Genomic DNA, 13,888 nt, shown 5'->3' with positions numbered 1-13,888 from the left:
CAGGCAAAATATTGGATTGGTGCCTCTGCCACCTCTGTGTTCCCCATTAATACCTCACCAGTATCATCCTCTAAAGGGCCAATATTTACTTTAGCTATTCTCTTCCTCTCTGTATACTTGTAGAAGCTTTTGGTATCAGTGTTTATGTTTTCTGCTGGTTTCCTTGTGTAGTTCACCTTAGCTCTTTTGATTCTATTTTTAGTAGCCTTTTGCTGAACCTTAAAATTCTCCCAATTCTCCAGCTTACCACTAGCTTTTGCAGTTTGGTATGCCGTAGATTTTGCCTTTATGTCCTCTTTGACTTCTTTGTCGAGCCATGGAACGTTTTTCTTCCTTCTACAATTCCTCTTCCTCTCAGGAATATACTTTAATTGCGAGATATTCAATATCTCCCTGAGCATCGGCCAATATTCTTCAACTGTCCTGCTGTCGATTATCTGTGCCCAGTTTACTTGGGCCAACTCTTTCCTCAGACCTGTATAATTACCTCTGCCCAACGCTAAAACTCTAGTGTGGCGCTCTGTCTTCTCTCGCTCAATCTGAATCTGAAATTCCAGCTTGCTGTGATCACTTTTTCCAAGGCGATCTTTGACAATAAGATTATTTATCGACCCTTCTTTGTTACATAATACTAAATCTAAAATAGCCTGCGCCCTGGTTGGTTCCATGACATCTTGCTCTGAGAAACAATCCTTCATACGCTCTATGAAATCTCCTTCGAGGCTGCCTTTGCCAATTTAATTGATCCAGTCTATATGCCTGTTAAAATCACCCGTGATTACCTATGTGTCCTTCTCACAAGCCCTCATTATTTCCTGGTTTGTACTATGCCCCACTCTTGGCAGTATTACTTGGGGGCTTGTAAATTACTCCTACCAAGATGTTTCTTCCTTTGTTTTTTATTTCCACCCAGATTGATTCAATGTGTAGGCCCTCAGTGCCAATGTCATTTCTTAATACAACCTTGATTTAATCTTTAATCAATAAAGCAACTCCACCTCCTGTTCTATCCTGTCTATCCTTTCAGAATACTGAGTACCGTTGGACATTCAACTCCCAGTTCCGGTCCTCCTGTAACCAGGGCGGCACGGTGGCACAGTGGTTAGCACTGCTGCTTCACAGCTCCAGGGTCCCGGGTTCGATTCCCGGCTCGGGTCACTGTCTGTGTGGAGTTTGCACATTCTCCTCGTGTCTGCGTGGGTTTCCTCCGGGTGCTCTGGTTTCCTCCCACAGTCCAAAGATGTGCGGGTTAGGTTGATTGGCCAGGTTAAAAATTGCCCCTTAGAATCCTAAAATGCGTAGGTTAGAGGGATTAGCGGGTAAATATGTGGAGGTAGGGCCTGGGTGGGATTGTGGTCGGTGCAGACTCGATGGGCCGAATGGCCTCCTTCTGCACTGTAGGGTTTCTATGATTCTATGTTTCAGTAATCCCAACTAAATTATACCCATTTGTCTCTATTCGTGCCATCAACTCATTGACCTTATTCCAAATCCTGTGTGCGTTTAGGTTCAGGGTTTTAAATATGTCCTATTGGTTTGTGTTTCTCTTGCAGGATTTTCTTGTGCGCTACGTTTTCCACACATTTTGACCTCCTTTATTAATCTCTGATGGTCATTAGACTGATCCTGCCTGTTCATCCTATTAACCTCTATCTTCTCCTCACATACTAACCCGGTTTCCATTAACCATTATACCTCTTGTAGTTTTACCCTCCCCTTCCCCCCCAACTTTCCCTCCCCACTTGCTATCTCTCTCATGAGGAACTCAGATCTTCACCTTTTGAAGATCTAACCTGTTTAACTCTCTCCAAATGTCACTCCCAACTTGGACAGCATTGATGACAGTCCACCTCACAGGGTTTCCATCTTATCTCCCGAGATTCCGTTCACCTGAATTCTTGAATATGAAGTCAAGCACCAACTCACAAGCACAACTTCAGCTAATGGCTGTGCCAAGCAGAACACTGCTGCTCCAAAGGGGTACCTTTGCCCCACTGCTGTGGCACCAAGTCACCAACCTTCGGCTGCCTTCCTCACTTAAACTCTGCTGCCCGTGGTCCTTTTCCTCTTTGGAGACTATTTTACTGCTCCTCTCTTTTTAACTCAACTGGGAACTTGTCCTTTCCCTGTCCCCACACTGGGCCTCTTCGTTTGGTACCTCTCCCTGCCCCCTCTCTCTGTCTCCTGCCTGGGACACTAGTCCTCCTTGGCCTTCCCCTCCCGGTCACCTTTTGTGCCTTGTTTTCTCTTGCACAGGCATGTCGGGCCCAAGGAGCATAAAAATTACAGAACTGGGCATGTACAGCCCACTCCCAAGGCTGGTCAGGAGATGAGGTTCCTGACCTCTGCTCTCAACACGTTAAGTATGACTTCAGTAACAACCACTCCACACCCTGTGACTCTGCAAGACAAACTGTTTTGTCTTTCAGTCTCTCCAGTCTTCCACTCTATCACTGGCCTCCCCTTTTGTCCATTTTCCCACCAGCTTAAGATTCCCAGTCCTGACCAAACACAAATGTTGGCTCTGTTTCTCCCTGCACAGATGTTGCCAGATCTGCTGAGTGTTCCCAACACTTTATGTCTTTATTTTAGATTTCCAGCATCTGCGGTATTAATTTTCTTCCTGGACCGTGGACCCTGTCATTCAATGGTCGGAGCTATGGTTGAAGTTGGAAATTGCCGGACCTTTAGCTTCCTCTGAGTTGGCAGAACTCATGTTATCTTATCCATTGATAAAGGTAAAGGTCTTATGGCACCCCCCGGGCCAGAAGCTCCGGGTTCGAGTCCAACGCCAGGACTTGTTGGCCATGGAAGGAGCATTCAATGGACTCTGGAAATCCTTCCCCCACGATTCCCATAGGGTAACAAACAGTGTGAGTGTGAAGATGTGATGAAGGTGATTAATTCTGCTGCAGTTATAGTTAATTAAGAGAGCCACTGGACTGATATTCACTGTCGTTGAGCTCTGATGAGATTTCTTTTGATTTCCCAGGATGAAGTTAGTTCGTGTGTCTGTCCCGCGTCCCCTGGACCGCCAGGCCCAAAGGTATGGAAATGATTGAACGTTCAACAGTTATAGCGGAGATTTTATCAGCAAGGACAGGAAAACCAGTCAGTGGGAATCGCCTCTGTCTTGTACACAGGGCAACATTTTTATGGCCAGAATATTCCCATGGCCTTCCCGCCATCTGAGGAGTCAGCGGCAAACACATCCCCGCCAATACCGGCTGCCCCGCAATCATTTCACGCTCCAAGCAGCACCAATCGGTTAGGGCCTGGGACTTCTGCCCCTCTCACATGAGGAAGACCCACTTCAGGGAGATGTCGGCATGGTGGCACAGTGGTTAGCACTGCAGCCTCACTGCGCCAGGGACCCAAGTTCAACTCCCAGCCTTGGGTCTGTACGGAGACTGCATGTTCTCCCCGTGTCTGTGTGGGTTTCCTCTGGGTGCTCCGGTTCCCTCCCACAGTCCGACAGACGTGCTGGTTAGGGTGCATTGGCCGGGCTAAATTCTCCCTCAGTGTACCCGAACAGGCGCCGGAGTGTGGCGACTAGGGGATTTTCACAGTAACTTCAATCCTACTTGTGACACTAATAAATAAACTTTAACTTTAAACTTTTTAAACTTTAAAAAGCTTTAAACTTTAATGGTAATAAAACCACCAGATTACCTTAAAACCCATCTTTCAGGAGAGGAAATCTGCCATCTTTAACTGGTCTGGCCTAAGTACAACTCCCAAGGCCATAGCAATGTGGTCAATTCTTAGCTGCACAGCCAGCTACCCACTAGCATCAAACCATTGCTGAAAAATGCACTGTGGGTGTATCTACACCACATGGATTGTAGTGATTCCAGAAGGTGGCTCACTACCATCTTCTCGAGGGCAATTAGGGATGGGCAATAAATTGCACTGATGCCCACATCCCATCAGTGGCTAAAAATAAATCTACATTGAGTTGGGGGTTCCCTCAGCCAAACTCCGTTGTGCCCTCACCTGGCCCTCTTGCCCCACACTTGCCAGCAGTCAGCTGTGATTAGCAATTAAATTGATTCTTTCCTGGGATGTGGGGATCGCTGACAAGGCCAGCATTCATTGCCCGTCGCTAATTGCCCAGAATGGCTTGGCACATCATTGCAGAGGCCAATCAGAGTCAGCCACATTGCTGTGGATCTGGAGTTCCCTGTAGGCCAGACAGGGTAAGGACGGTAGATTTACTTCCCTGAAGGACATTAGTGAACCAGATGGATACCAAAAACACTCAGCAGGCCTGGCAGATTCCACGTTCCCCTCGTGTCTGCGTGGGTTTCCTCCGGGAACTTTTTCCTTCCACGGTCCCAAGGTGTGCGGGTTAGGTGGATTGGCCATGCTAAATTGCCCCTTAATGTCCAAGATGTGTAGGTTAGGGGGTGAATATATATAGGGCGGCCCGGTAGCACAGTGGTTAGCACTGCTGCTTCACAGCTCCAGGGACCTGGGTTCGATTCCCGGCTTGGGTCACTGTCTGTGTGGAGTTTGCACATTCTCCTCGTGTCTGCGTGGGTTTCCTCCGGGTGCTCCGGTTTCCTCCCACAGTCCAAAGATGTGTGGGTTAGGTTGATTGGCCATGCTAAAAATTGCCCTTAGTGTCCTGAGATGCGTAGGTTAGAGGGATTAGTGGGTAAATATGTAGGGATATGGGGATAGGGCCTGGGTGGGATTGTGGTCGGTGCAGACTCGATGGGCCGAATGGCCTCTTTCTGTACTGTAGGGTTTCTATGATTCTATGAAATATGTGGGGTTGCAGAGATTCGGCCTGGGTAAGATGCTATATCGGAGAGTTGGTGTGGACTTGATGGGCCAAATGGCCTCCTTCTGCATGGCAGGGATTCTATGAAAGGGAAGCAGTGTTGATGTTTAGAATCAACTATGACTTCTTTAGAACAGAGGAAGAGTCATTGGACATAAAGCGTTAACTCTCTCATTCCTCCGCCGCCGCCAGACTAATACTGAGACCGTGGAAAGTTGGTCCCACGTGTTAACTCAATCCCAAGCCAACTGGTGTGATATGAAACTAGACGCTGAGACTCCTCTTGATAATGGGTGTATTCACAAAATGCAACATTTACATATATCCGCTTCTGACCTTGTCTAAAACAAAGTCGTCTGAGACCCGGTCAGAAAGTAGAACAATGTGGATGCTGGAAATCCGCAATAAATACAGAAAATGCTGGAATCGCTCAGCAGGTTATGCATTTACATCTGTGGAGCGGGAAACGGAGTTAGAGTGGGACTTTAGCACCTCGCTCATCCCGAAACTGTAAAATCCCACCCGAGGTCAACAGGCCTTTCCATGGTCCGCCCCTCGCCTGCTCTGATTCCCGTGAAGGGTGGGGCGATGAAATTCCGGCCAATGTTTCAGGTCTGTGACCCTTCATCAGGTCATAGAATCCCTACAGTGCAGAAGGAGGCCATTTGGCCCATCGAGTCTGCACCGACCACAATCCCACCCAGGCCCTATTCCCGTAACCCCACACATTTACCCTGCTAATCCTCCTGACACTGGCGTCAATTTAGCACGGCCAATCAACCTAACCCACGCACCTTTGGACAGTGGGAGGAAACCGGAGCACCCGGAGAAAACCCACGCAGACACGGGGAGAAAGTGCAAACTCCAAACAGACAGTAACCCGAGGCCGGAATTGAAAAAGTTAAAAAGTTTATTTATTAGTGTCACAAGTAGGCTTACATTAACACTGCAATGAAGTTACTGTGAAATTCCCCCAGTCGCCACAGTCCGGCGCTTGTTTGGGTCAATGCACCCGACCGGCACGTCTTTCAGACTGTGGGAGGAAACCGGAGCACCCGGAGGAAACCCACGCAGACACGGGGAGAACGTGCAAACTCCACACAGACAGTGACCCAAACCGAGAATCGAACCTGGGACCCTTGCTCTGTGTGGCAGCAGTGCTAACCACTGCGCCGCCGTGCCGCCCAGAGGTCTCCAAAGATGTTGCCGTAACCGCACTGAGTATTCCCAGCATTTTCGGTGTTGAGTCTGAGATCTGGTTTGATATTGCACCGGTGCAGTATAACTCCAATCCACGGTGAATCCAGCATTCTCTTCCCCCCCCCCCCCCCCCCGTACCTTTTAACAAGCCAAAGTTTTTAATGTAAGGGCCAGACAGATACTTTCATCGCTGCTATTATAGTTATTGATGGACAGACTATAGATGTTTCCTATGTGTCAAAATACATCTGCACAGAGACCTGTTGTAGCTGCAACTCGGACTGGAAGAATATCAAAGGGTTATGAACCGCACCTCGCATCGCTCCGATTATAACTCCACCGAGCTACAGCTTTCCTCGGCAATTGGGACAGATATCGCGGTCAATTCCTTTCATTGATTTTTCTGGCAGGGAGATGCTGGCCTTCCAGGCCAACCTGGTCTAACTGGAGAAAATGGACACGCAGGCCCAGCAGGTCCAGCTGGCCCCAGGGGACCACCAGGATCCCCCGGCCCACCCGGATTACCAGGAGCATCAGGATCCAAAAAACAAACCGGCTGGTTTGGCACGGCGGTGAGTCCCATTACTGTGGAGGCATGATCGCGTGGCAGTCGCGTTCAGTGCATTGTGTATATCTTTCAATCAGTTCACACTGTGTTGTTTGGTCGGTCACATTGCTTTATAGGATGTGTGCTCTCGGCAATGGGAACATTTCCAACATTACAGCAAAACATCACTGAACACTTGTGAAATAGGTGCTGGATCGAGGCACCCAGTCAGTGCTGGAACACAGAACACACTGGGACAGTATAATGTAGCACCCACTGGGACAGTGCTGTAATGCAGCACACACTGGGACAGTGCTGTAACAGAGCACACACTGGGACAGTGCTGTAACGCAGCAGAAAGTGAATCAGGTGCTATAGGGCTGATGTTATAAAGTTACATTCCTACGAGGTAACTTTGTTTTGTCTACTGTTGCTTTGGGAGAAGAACAAGGGGTCATATTTTAAAATGTTCTTACATATGTAATAATATCTATTTTCTTTTTCAGAGTGAAGAAGTTTCTGGAAGCCCTGGCAAACCTGGTGAACCTGGTTCAGATGGGCAACCAGGTCCAAGGGTAAAAATCAGGCTTACAATGGACTTCAAATCTGTTACATTTGGATTGGGTGAAATATATATATATATATCATTGGAAGCTCCAATATTCTAAATGTGAAGACCCAGAATGCTTTTTTCTTCTACTTAGAAACTTTTCTCGATGAAACAAAGTCCTGAATCCTCGCCAATTTTCTTTTTGTAATGTCTTAACTATGTTGTGGGGTTTAAACAAAAAAGAAAAGATGTGGTTTGCACACGTAGATTCCAAATAACACACAACTGTTTTATTGAAAGAGATGTTGCCTGTACAGAGTACCAACTGAAACTAAAAGCAGGAGCCTCTGAAACACCCCAATGACATCACCACCAAATCAAGTGACCCCATCTCTTAAAGCAATCATGCAACTATTTAAATATATAAAAGTGATACACAATCCTTCCCTCTACTGTTTGAGCATGTTTTACAATCTTGATATCCAATCTGGCCTTGAGATGAATTCTCAACCACATAACCATGACATCGCTGAGACCACCTGCTTCGATCTCTGTAACCCCGCATGATCTCCCCTCTGCCTCAGCTGATCTGCGGCTGAAATCTGCTTCCATGCCTTAGTTAAACGTGACTCTTCCTCTGTTCCCCTGGCTGCTCCTTTCATCCTCCATAAATTTCAACTTATCCAAACCTCACGCTGCCCATATCTGAACTGGCACTATGTTCTGATGAAGAGGTCTTGTGGCGCAGTGGATAGCATCCCTGTTTCTGAATCAGAAGCTCTTGGGTTTGAGTCCCACCCCAGGACTTGATGGCCGAGGAAGGTGCACTCAAAACACGGTCAAACAGGTTGAGAATCGACCTGCCAAACCCTTCCAACACGCCAATGGCTGGTGGTAAGAGTGGGAGAGACTCCTGGCCAGCCGCACTTGACGTGGCGTGGCGCCCCCTCAAGCTAAAAGCCTCTGGCAACAGACCAGCGACCTGTTCCTGGAGAAACCTCGCTATGGGATCAGATGGAAATTTGCCTTGTGTCACCATGAGGTGAAGGAAGAGAAATGATTACATTCCCATCATCCCTGAATCCTAGTCCGACAATTCTTCCATTTTAAAATTCAATTCCAAATTTCTCCATGGATTAGTCCCTCCAGATCTCAACCCTCCGAGACGTCTGCGCGACTCCAATTCTAGCCTTTGGCGCAATCCAAAACATTGAATGTACTTAAGAGGCGGCTGGATAGAGCACTTGGGGCGAACGGGATCAAAGGTTATGTGGAAAAACCAGGATTAGGCCATTGAATTGGACGATCAGCCATGATCGTAATGAATGGTGGAGCAGGCTCGAAGGGCCAAATGGCCTCCCCCTATCTTCTATGTTTCTATGTTATCCTCCCTTTTGAAGCCATGTCTTCAGTTGTCTTGGTCTTAAATTTTGGACCCTTGAGTTTCCCCCAAACCTCACTGTCGCTTTCTCTGCCTCCCTCTGTAAAACCTCCCCGTTGTCCCAATATCTCCTTTTATGATTCAGTATTAAACCTTGTTTTTCATGACGCTCCTGTGAACTGTCCTGTGGTGTTTTACTATTGGTAAAGGCTCCACGTAAACGACAAGATGTTGCTCGTGATAAATATCGCCCCCTGTTGCTCAGTCAAATAGAATCATGGAAACATTGAATCCCTACAATACAGAAAGAGGCCATTCAGCCCATCGAGCCTGCACCGACCACAATCCCACCCACGCCCTATCCCCATAACCCCACATATTTACCCTAGCTAATCCACCTGACACTAAGGGGCAATTTAGCATGGCCAATCCACCTAACCCGCACATCTTTGGACTGTGGGAGGAAACCGGAGGAACCCTACGCTGACACAGGGAGAACGTGCAGACTCCACACAGACAGTGACCCAAGCCGGGAATCGAACCCGGGTCCCTGGCGCTGTGAGGCAGCAGTGCTAACCACTGTGCCGCCCCCTAAAGTAAGAAGGCGTCCTGGATTAATTGCCAGATTTGATGCTGTTTTCGGCTTGGGGTTGAATTAGGGGGCATTACAATCGTCCTCTAAAAATTGGAAGGGGTAGGAGTACAAGTAATATTGACCACAAACAGTTTGTATTACATGACGTTTTAGCCCTGATTTTTTTTTGACAAAACCTAGCAAACAATTTCTCAACAAGTCTGAACTGCAGTACAGTGAACTGAACTTCAGAAATTCTGACTTGTTGTACACCACTCTCAGTAAAAGCCAATGCTGCATTGTCAAATAGTGCCATCATCTGGCTCTGGCCAGTAACTACAGCAAGAAGTTTAACAACACCAGGTTAAAGTCCAACAGGTTTATTTGGTAGCAAAAGCCACACAGTAACTACAGCTACAATGTCTCAAACCCGACTGACCAAACTTTTTGTGAGTTGAGTAAAATAACATACCAGCTCATTTGGCTAAGTGCTGTATTAGCATGGTGGTGTGCCAATGGTTTATTGGCTTTGGTGCACGGTGGCACAGTGGTTAGCGCTGCTGCCTCACAGCGTCACGGACCCCGGGTTCGATTCCGGCCTCGGGTCACTGTCTGTGTGGAGTTTGCACGTTCTCCCCGTGTCTGCGTGGGTTTCCTCCGGTTTCTTCCCACAGTCCAAAAGTGTGCGGGTTAGGTGCATTGGCCATGGTAAATTGCCCCTTCATGTCAGGGGGATTAGCAGGGTAAATACGTGGGTTATGGGGATAGGACCTGGGTAGGATTGTTGTCGGTGCAGGCTCACTGGGCCGAATTGCCTCCTTCTGTACTGTGGGGATTTTGTGATTCAGGCTCACAGAATCACAGAAACTCGACAGTACAGAAAGAGGCCATTGGGCCCATCGAGTCTGCACCGACCACAATCCCACCCAGGCCCTACCCCCATATCCCTACTTATTTACCCACTAATTCCTCCAACCTACACATCTCAGGACACTAAGGGCGATTTTTAGCATGGCCAATCAACCTGACCCGCATGTCTTTGGACTGTGGGAGGAAACCGGAGCACCCGGAGGAAACCCGCGCAGACACGAGGAGAATGTGCAAACTCCACACAGACAGTGACCCAAGCCAGGAATCGAACCCAGGTCCCTGGAGCTGTGAAGCAGCAGTGCTAACCACTGTGCTACCGTGCCGCCCATAATCCGTCTATTCCGCCCATAACCCGTCTATTCCTGCGGTCTGAGTGACCCTTGAACCCATCCAACTTGACCCGAAACACCGGACCCGAAAGCTGGCAAAACGCGGCAGGGATTCAGCCCCGAGGTTGCTGGTTTTGGGAGTCTATACTGACAGTACCATTGAAATTCACCGCAAGGCAGTTGTTATCTCCAATTACTACCTCTCAAATCCTTGAAATATTCTGAATTGCAACTCGTGATTTTGAAATGAGACATAAAACATTAATCTCCAGGTGCTCAATGTGTCTAAAATTCCTCTCTCTGCTATTTTAGCACCAACTTTAGCTGGCGGGCCTTTGTTAGAATCTGACCTGAGTTCAAACACAACCCAGGTACAACGCTGGATTCTAAACCAGAAACAGAAAATGCTGGTGAATCTCAGCGAGTCTGAAGAACAGCAAAGAACAAAGAACAATACAGCACAGGAACAGGCCCTTTGGCCCTCCAAGCCCGCGCCGCTCCCTGGTCCAAACTAGACCATTCTTTTGTATCCCTCCATTCCCACTCCGTTCATGTGGCTATCTAGATAAGTCTTAAACGTTCCCAGTGTGTCCGCCTCCACCACCTTGCCCGGCAGTGCATTCCAGGCCCCACGACCCTCTGTGTAAAATACGTCCTTCTGATATCCGTGTTAAACCTCCCCGCCCCCTCCTCACCTTGAACCTATGACCCCTCGTGAACGTCACCACCGACCTGGGAAAAAGCTTCCCACCGTTCATCCTATCTATGCCTTTCATAATTTTATACACCTCTATTAGGTCACCCCTCATCCTCCGTCTTTCCAGTGGGCGGCACGGTGGCACAGTGGTTAGCACTGCTGCTTCACAGCTCCAGGGACCTGGGTTCGATTCCCGGCTTGGGTCACTGTCTGTGTGGAGTTTGCACATTCTCCTCGTGTCTGCGTGGGTTTCCTCCCACAGTCCAAAGATGTGCAGGCTAGGTTGATTGGCCATGCTAAAAAAAAAATTGCCCTTCGTGTCCTGAGGTGCAGGTTAGAGGGATTAGTGGGTAAAATATGTAGGGATATGGGGGTAGGGCCTGGGTGGGATTGTGGTTGGTGCAGACTCGATGGGCCGAATGGCCTCTTTCTGTACTGTAGGAATTCTATGATTCTATATTAAAGAAGAACAACACCAGTTTACCCAATCTCTCCTCATAACTAAGCCCTTCCATACCAGGCAACATCCTGGTAAACCTCCTCTGCACTCTCTCTAAAGCCTCCACGTCCTTCTGGTAGTGTGGCGACCAGAACTGGGCGCAGTATTCCAAATGCACTGCTCTTCTCTCCATTTGTCTCCTTCACCCTGTCCACCTTCATTGCTTTCCATTTCCCTCCTGGTGTTTGACAAGGTGATGACCGAAACTCGCTCTCACAGCCATATTTTCTTCCTCGGCGGCCGCTGTTAGCACCCTTCTTAGCTGTGATCACCACCGTTTACATTCCCTTTGCCTTTCTGTCTATGACATCGTTGTCAATCCCCCCCACCCCCCCCTCCATCTGTCACCCGAACAGCAACAAGCACATCCTATTTTCCTGCTCTTCAGCTCCGACGAAGGGCCATCCAGACCCGAAACGTTGGCTCTATTCTCTCTCCACTGATGCTGCCAGACCTGCTGAGATTTTGCAGCATTTTCTGTTCCAGGTATAATTTTCATTTGGCTGCTGTGATTCGAAGGGTGTTGGACAGTTTCAATTATTTCCTCTTCTACTGTCCTAGGGCTTACCCGGTGAGACTGGTTTGCCAGGATTCCCAGGCCCACGTGGACCATCAGGACCTCCGGTCAGTATCACATGATGTAAGGTTGAAGTGATTGAGACATTGATGTTCAAAGGCGCTTTCCCTCCACCCCACTAACCTTGGTGTAGAAATCAATAAGGTTCATTCCGTTACTCCTGACCCCCAGTCACAGATTCCGCGCAGCATCAACATGCTGTACACGCATGTGTACACACACATGTGCACACACATGTGCACGCACAAATATACACACTCACATCACGCACATGCACACATACACACACTCTCACATACACACTCATGCACACACACACATGCATGCGCAGGTACGGTATATGCATAGGAGACATGGTGGCGCAGCGGTAACAACAGTGGAATAGTAATCCAGAGATCCGGGTAATAGTCTGAAGCCATGGGTTCGAATCCCATAGCTAGTGAAATTTAAATCCAATATCGACTATTGGAATATAAAGCTAGTCTCAGTAATGGTGACCATGAAACCGTCGTCGATTGTCGGAAAAACCCATCTGGTTGATGAATGTCCTTCAGGGAAGGAAATCTGCCATCCTTACCTGGTCTGGCCTACATGTGACTCCAGAGCCACAGCAATGTGGCTGACTCATAAGTGCCCTCTGAAATAGCCTAGCAAGCCACTCAGTTCAAAGGAAATTAGGGATGCGTAAGAAACACTGGTGCAGCTAGTGACACTCCCATCCCTTGAAAGAATTAAATAGAAAACATTCAGCGCATTGAGAATTCTCTCTTGATAAAGCACTGTTCATTCATGGAGCTAAAATAGGCAGATGCTAAATGTCTGATCTTCAAAGCATTTATAGAAGAACTGTTTCAAAATAGAGCTTTGTAACAATAAATATAACTCATGACTGTGGATGAAGCTCTCTGGATGCCCCTAGTGGGAAAGGTACCTTTAACAGTGCTTGGACTCTGGTTCATCCAATCACTACTCTATGCCATGTATATCAGCCGGTGCCAGGTTCAATTCCCAGCCCCTGCCGAACTCGCTGCTTTCAATCATGATGTGGAGATTGAGACGTTGATTGTACAGGGCTGTACAGGGCTGGGACGTCATTGATTGGTCTTCTCAGCCTGGGGTCACAGAAGGTCAGCCAGGGCTTCCAGGCCTGGTCACTATTTAGCGACTTGTGCTGGGTGTCACAGGACAGGGGAAGGATTGGGCTGGCCTGTGGTGCTTTCCATTGTTGAGTAGCCCACTTAAAAATGGCAGAGAGCTGTTGGCACCTGTAGAAGTATGACCCAGCAAGAGATACAGTTATTAGGAGAAGATGGACTGGGGGAGCGAGGGGAGGCAGGGAGTTGGGAGAGCAACCCTAATTCGGATGACCACGGCCGGAATTTTCCGGCCATTCACGGCGGGGGATTCTCCAGTCCCGCTGCAATGAAGGGAGATTTGAGCTGAGCGCCAAATTCCCCGTCCTCACTTGCAGCGGGGAGGTGGACGGCTGGAAAATTCTGGCCAGTATGTTTTTGTAACTTTCTCTGAACATTTCCTTTTATTAATTATAAAAATGGGAAAATAGAGACTGTTTGGCTGACAGTTGTCAAGTGCCATAAAATTGGGTAATGGGCATTTTTGCTTTGTAATTGGCGTAGGAAGACATTGCATCACAAGGATAGATGTGTGGGCCAACCAGAGGGGGAAGAGTGTGGGGCAATTTGGGTGATAAAACCTCCAGGAATGCATTTACTCCCAGTTGGAAATCCTACTCTTTGATTTGATTTGATTTATTATTGTCACATGTATTAACATACAGTGAAAAGTATTGTTTCTTGCGCGCTATACAGACAAAGCATACCGTTCATAGAGAAGGAAACAAGAGAGTGCAGAATG

At 48.0% G+C, this 13,888-nt stretch overlaps 1 protein-coding gene across 13 annotated transcripts in view; it reads left to right on the top strand.

Moving 5' to 3' along the window:
* Positions 1-13,888, top strand: part of LOC144500714 (uncharacterized) — a 115,796-nt gene that overhangs the window by 58,656 nt on the left and 43,252 nt on the right. For all 13 annotated transcript variants that reach the window (XM_078224058.1, XM_078224059.1, XM_078224055.1 and 10 more), the window contains 4 exons: positions 2,993-3,046; positions 6,400-6,561; positions 7,043-7,111; positions 11,998-12,060. In XM_078224058.1, the coding sequence (XP_078080184.1) occupies positions 2,993-3,046; positions 6,400-6,561; positions 7,043-7,111; positions 11,998-12,060 (348 nt within the window). The remainder of the gene's footprint in view (positions 1-2,992; positions 3,047-6,399; positions 6,562-7,042; positions 7,112-11,997; positions 12,061-13,888) is intronic.

This window comes from Mustelus asterias, chromosome 11 (assembly GCF_964213995.1).
Source record: "Mustelus asterias chromosome 11, sMusAst1.hap1.1, whole genome shotgun sequence".
Lineage (NCBI taxonomy): Eukaryota > Metazoa > Chordata > Chondrichthyes > Carcharhiniformes > Triakidae > Mustelus > Mustelus asterias.
Note: the sequence above shows the minus strand (reverse complement) of the source record. Positions and strands in the feature narration are given on the sequence as shown.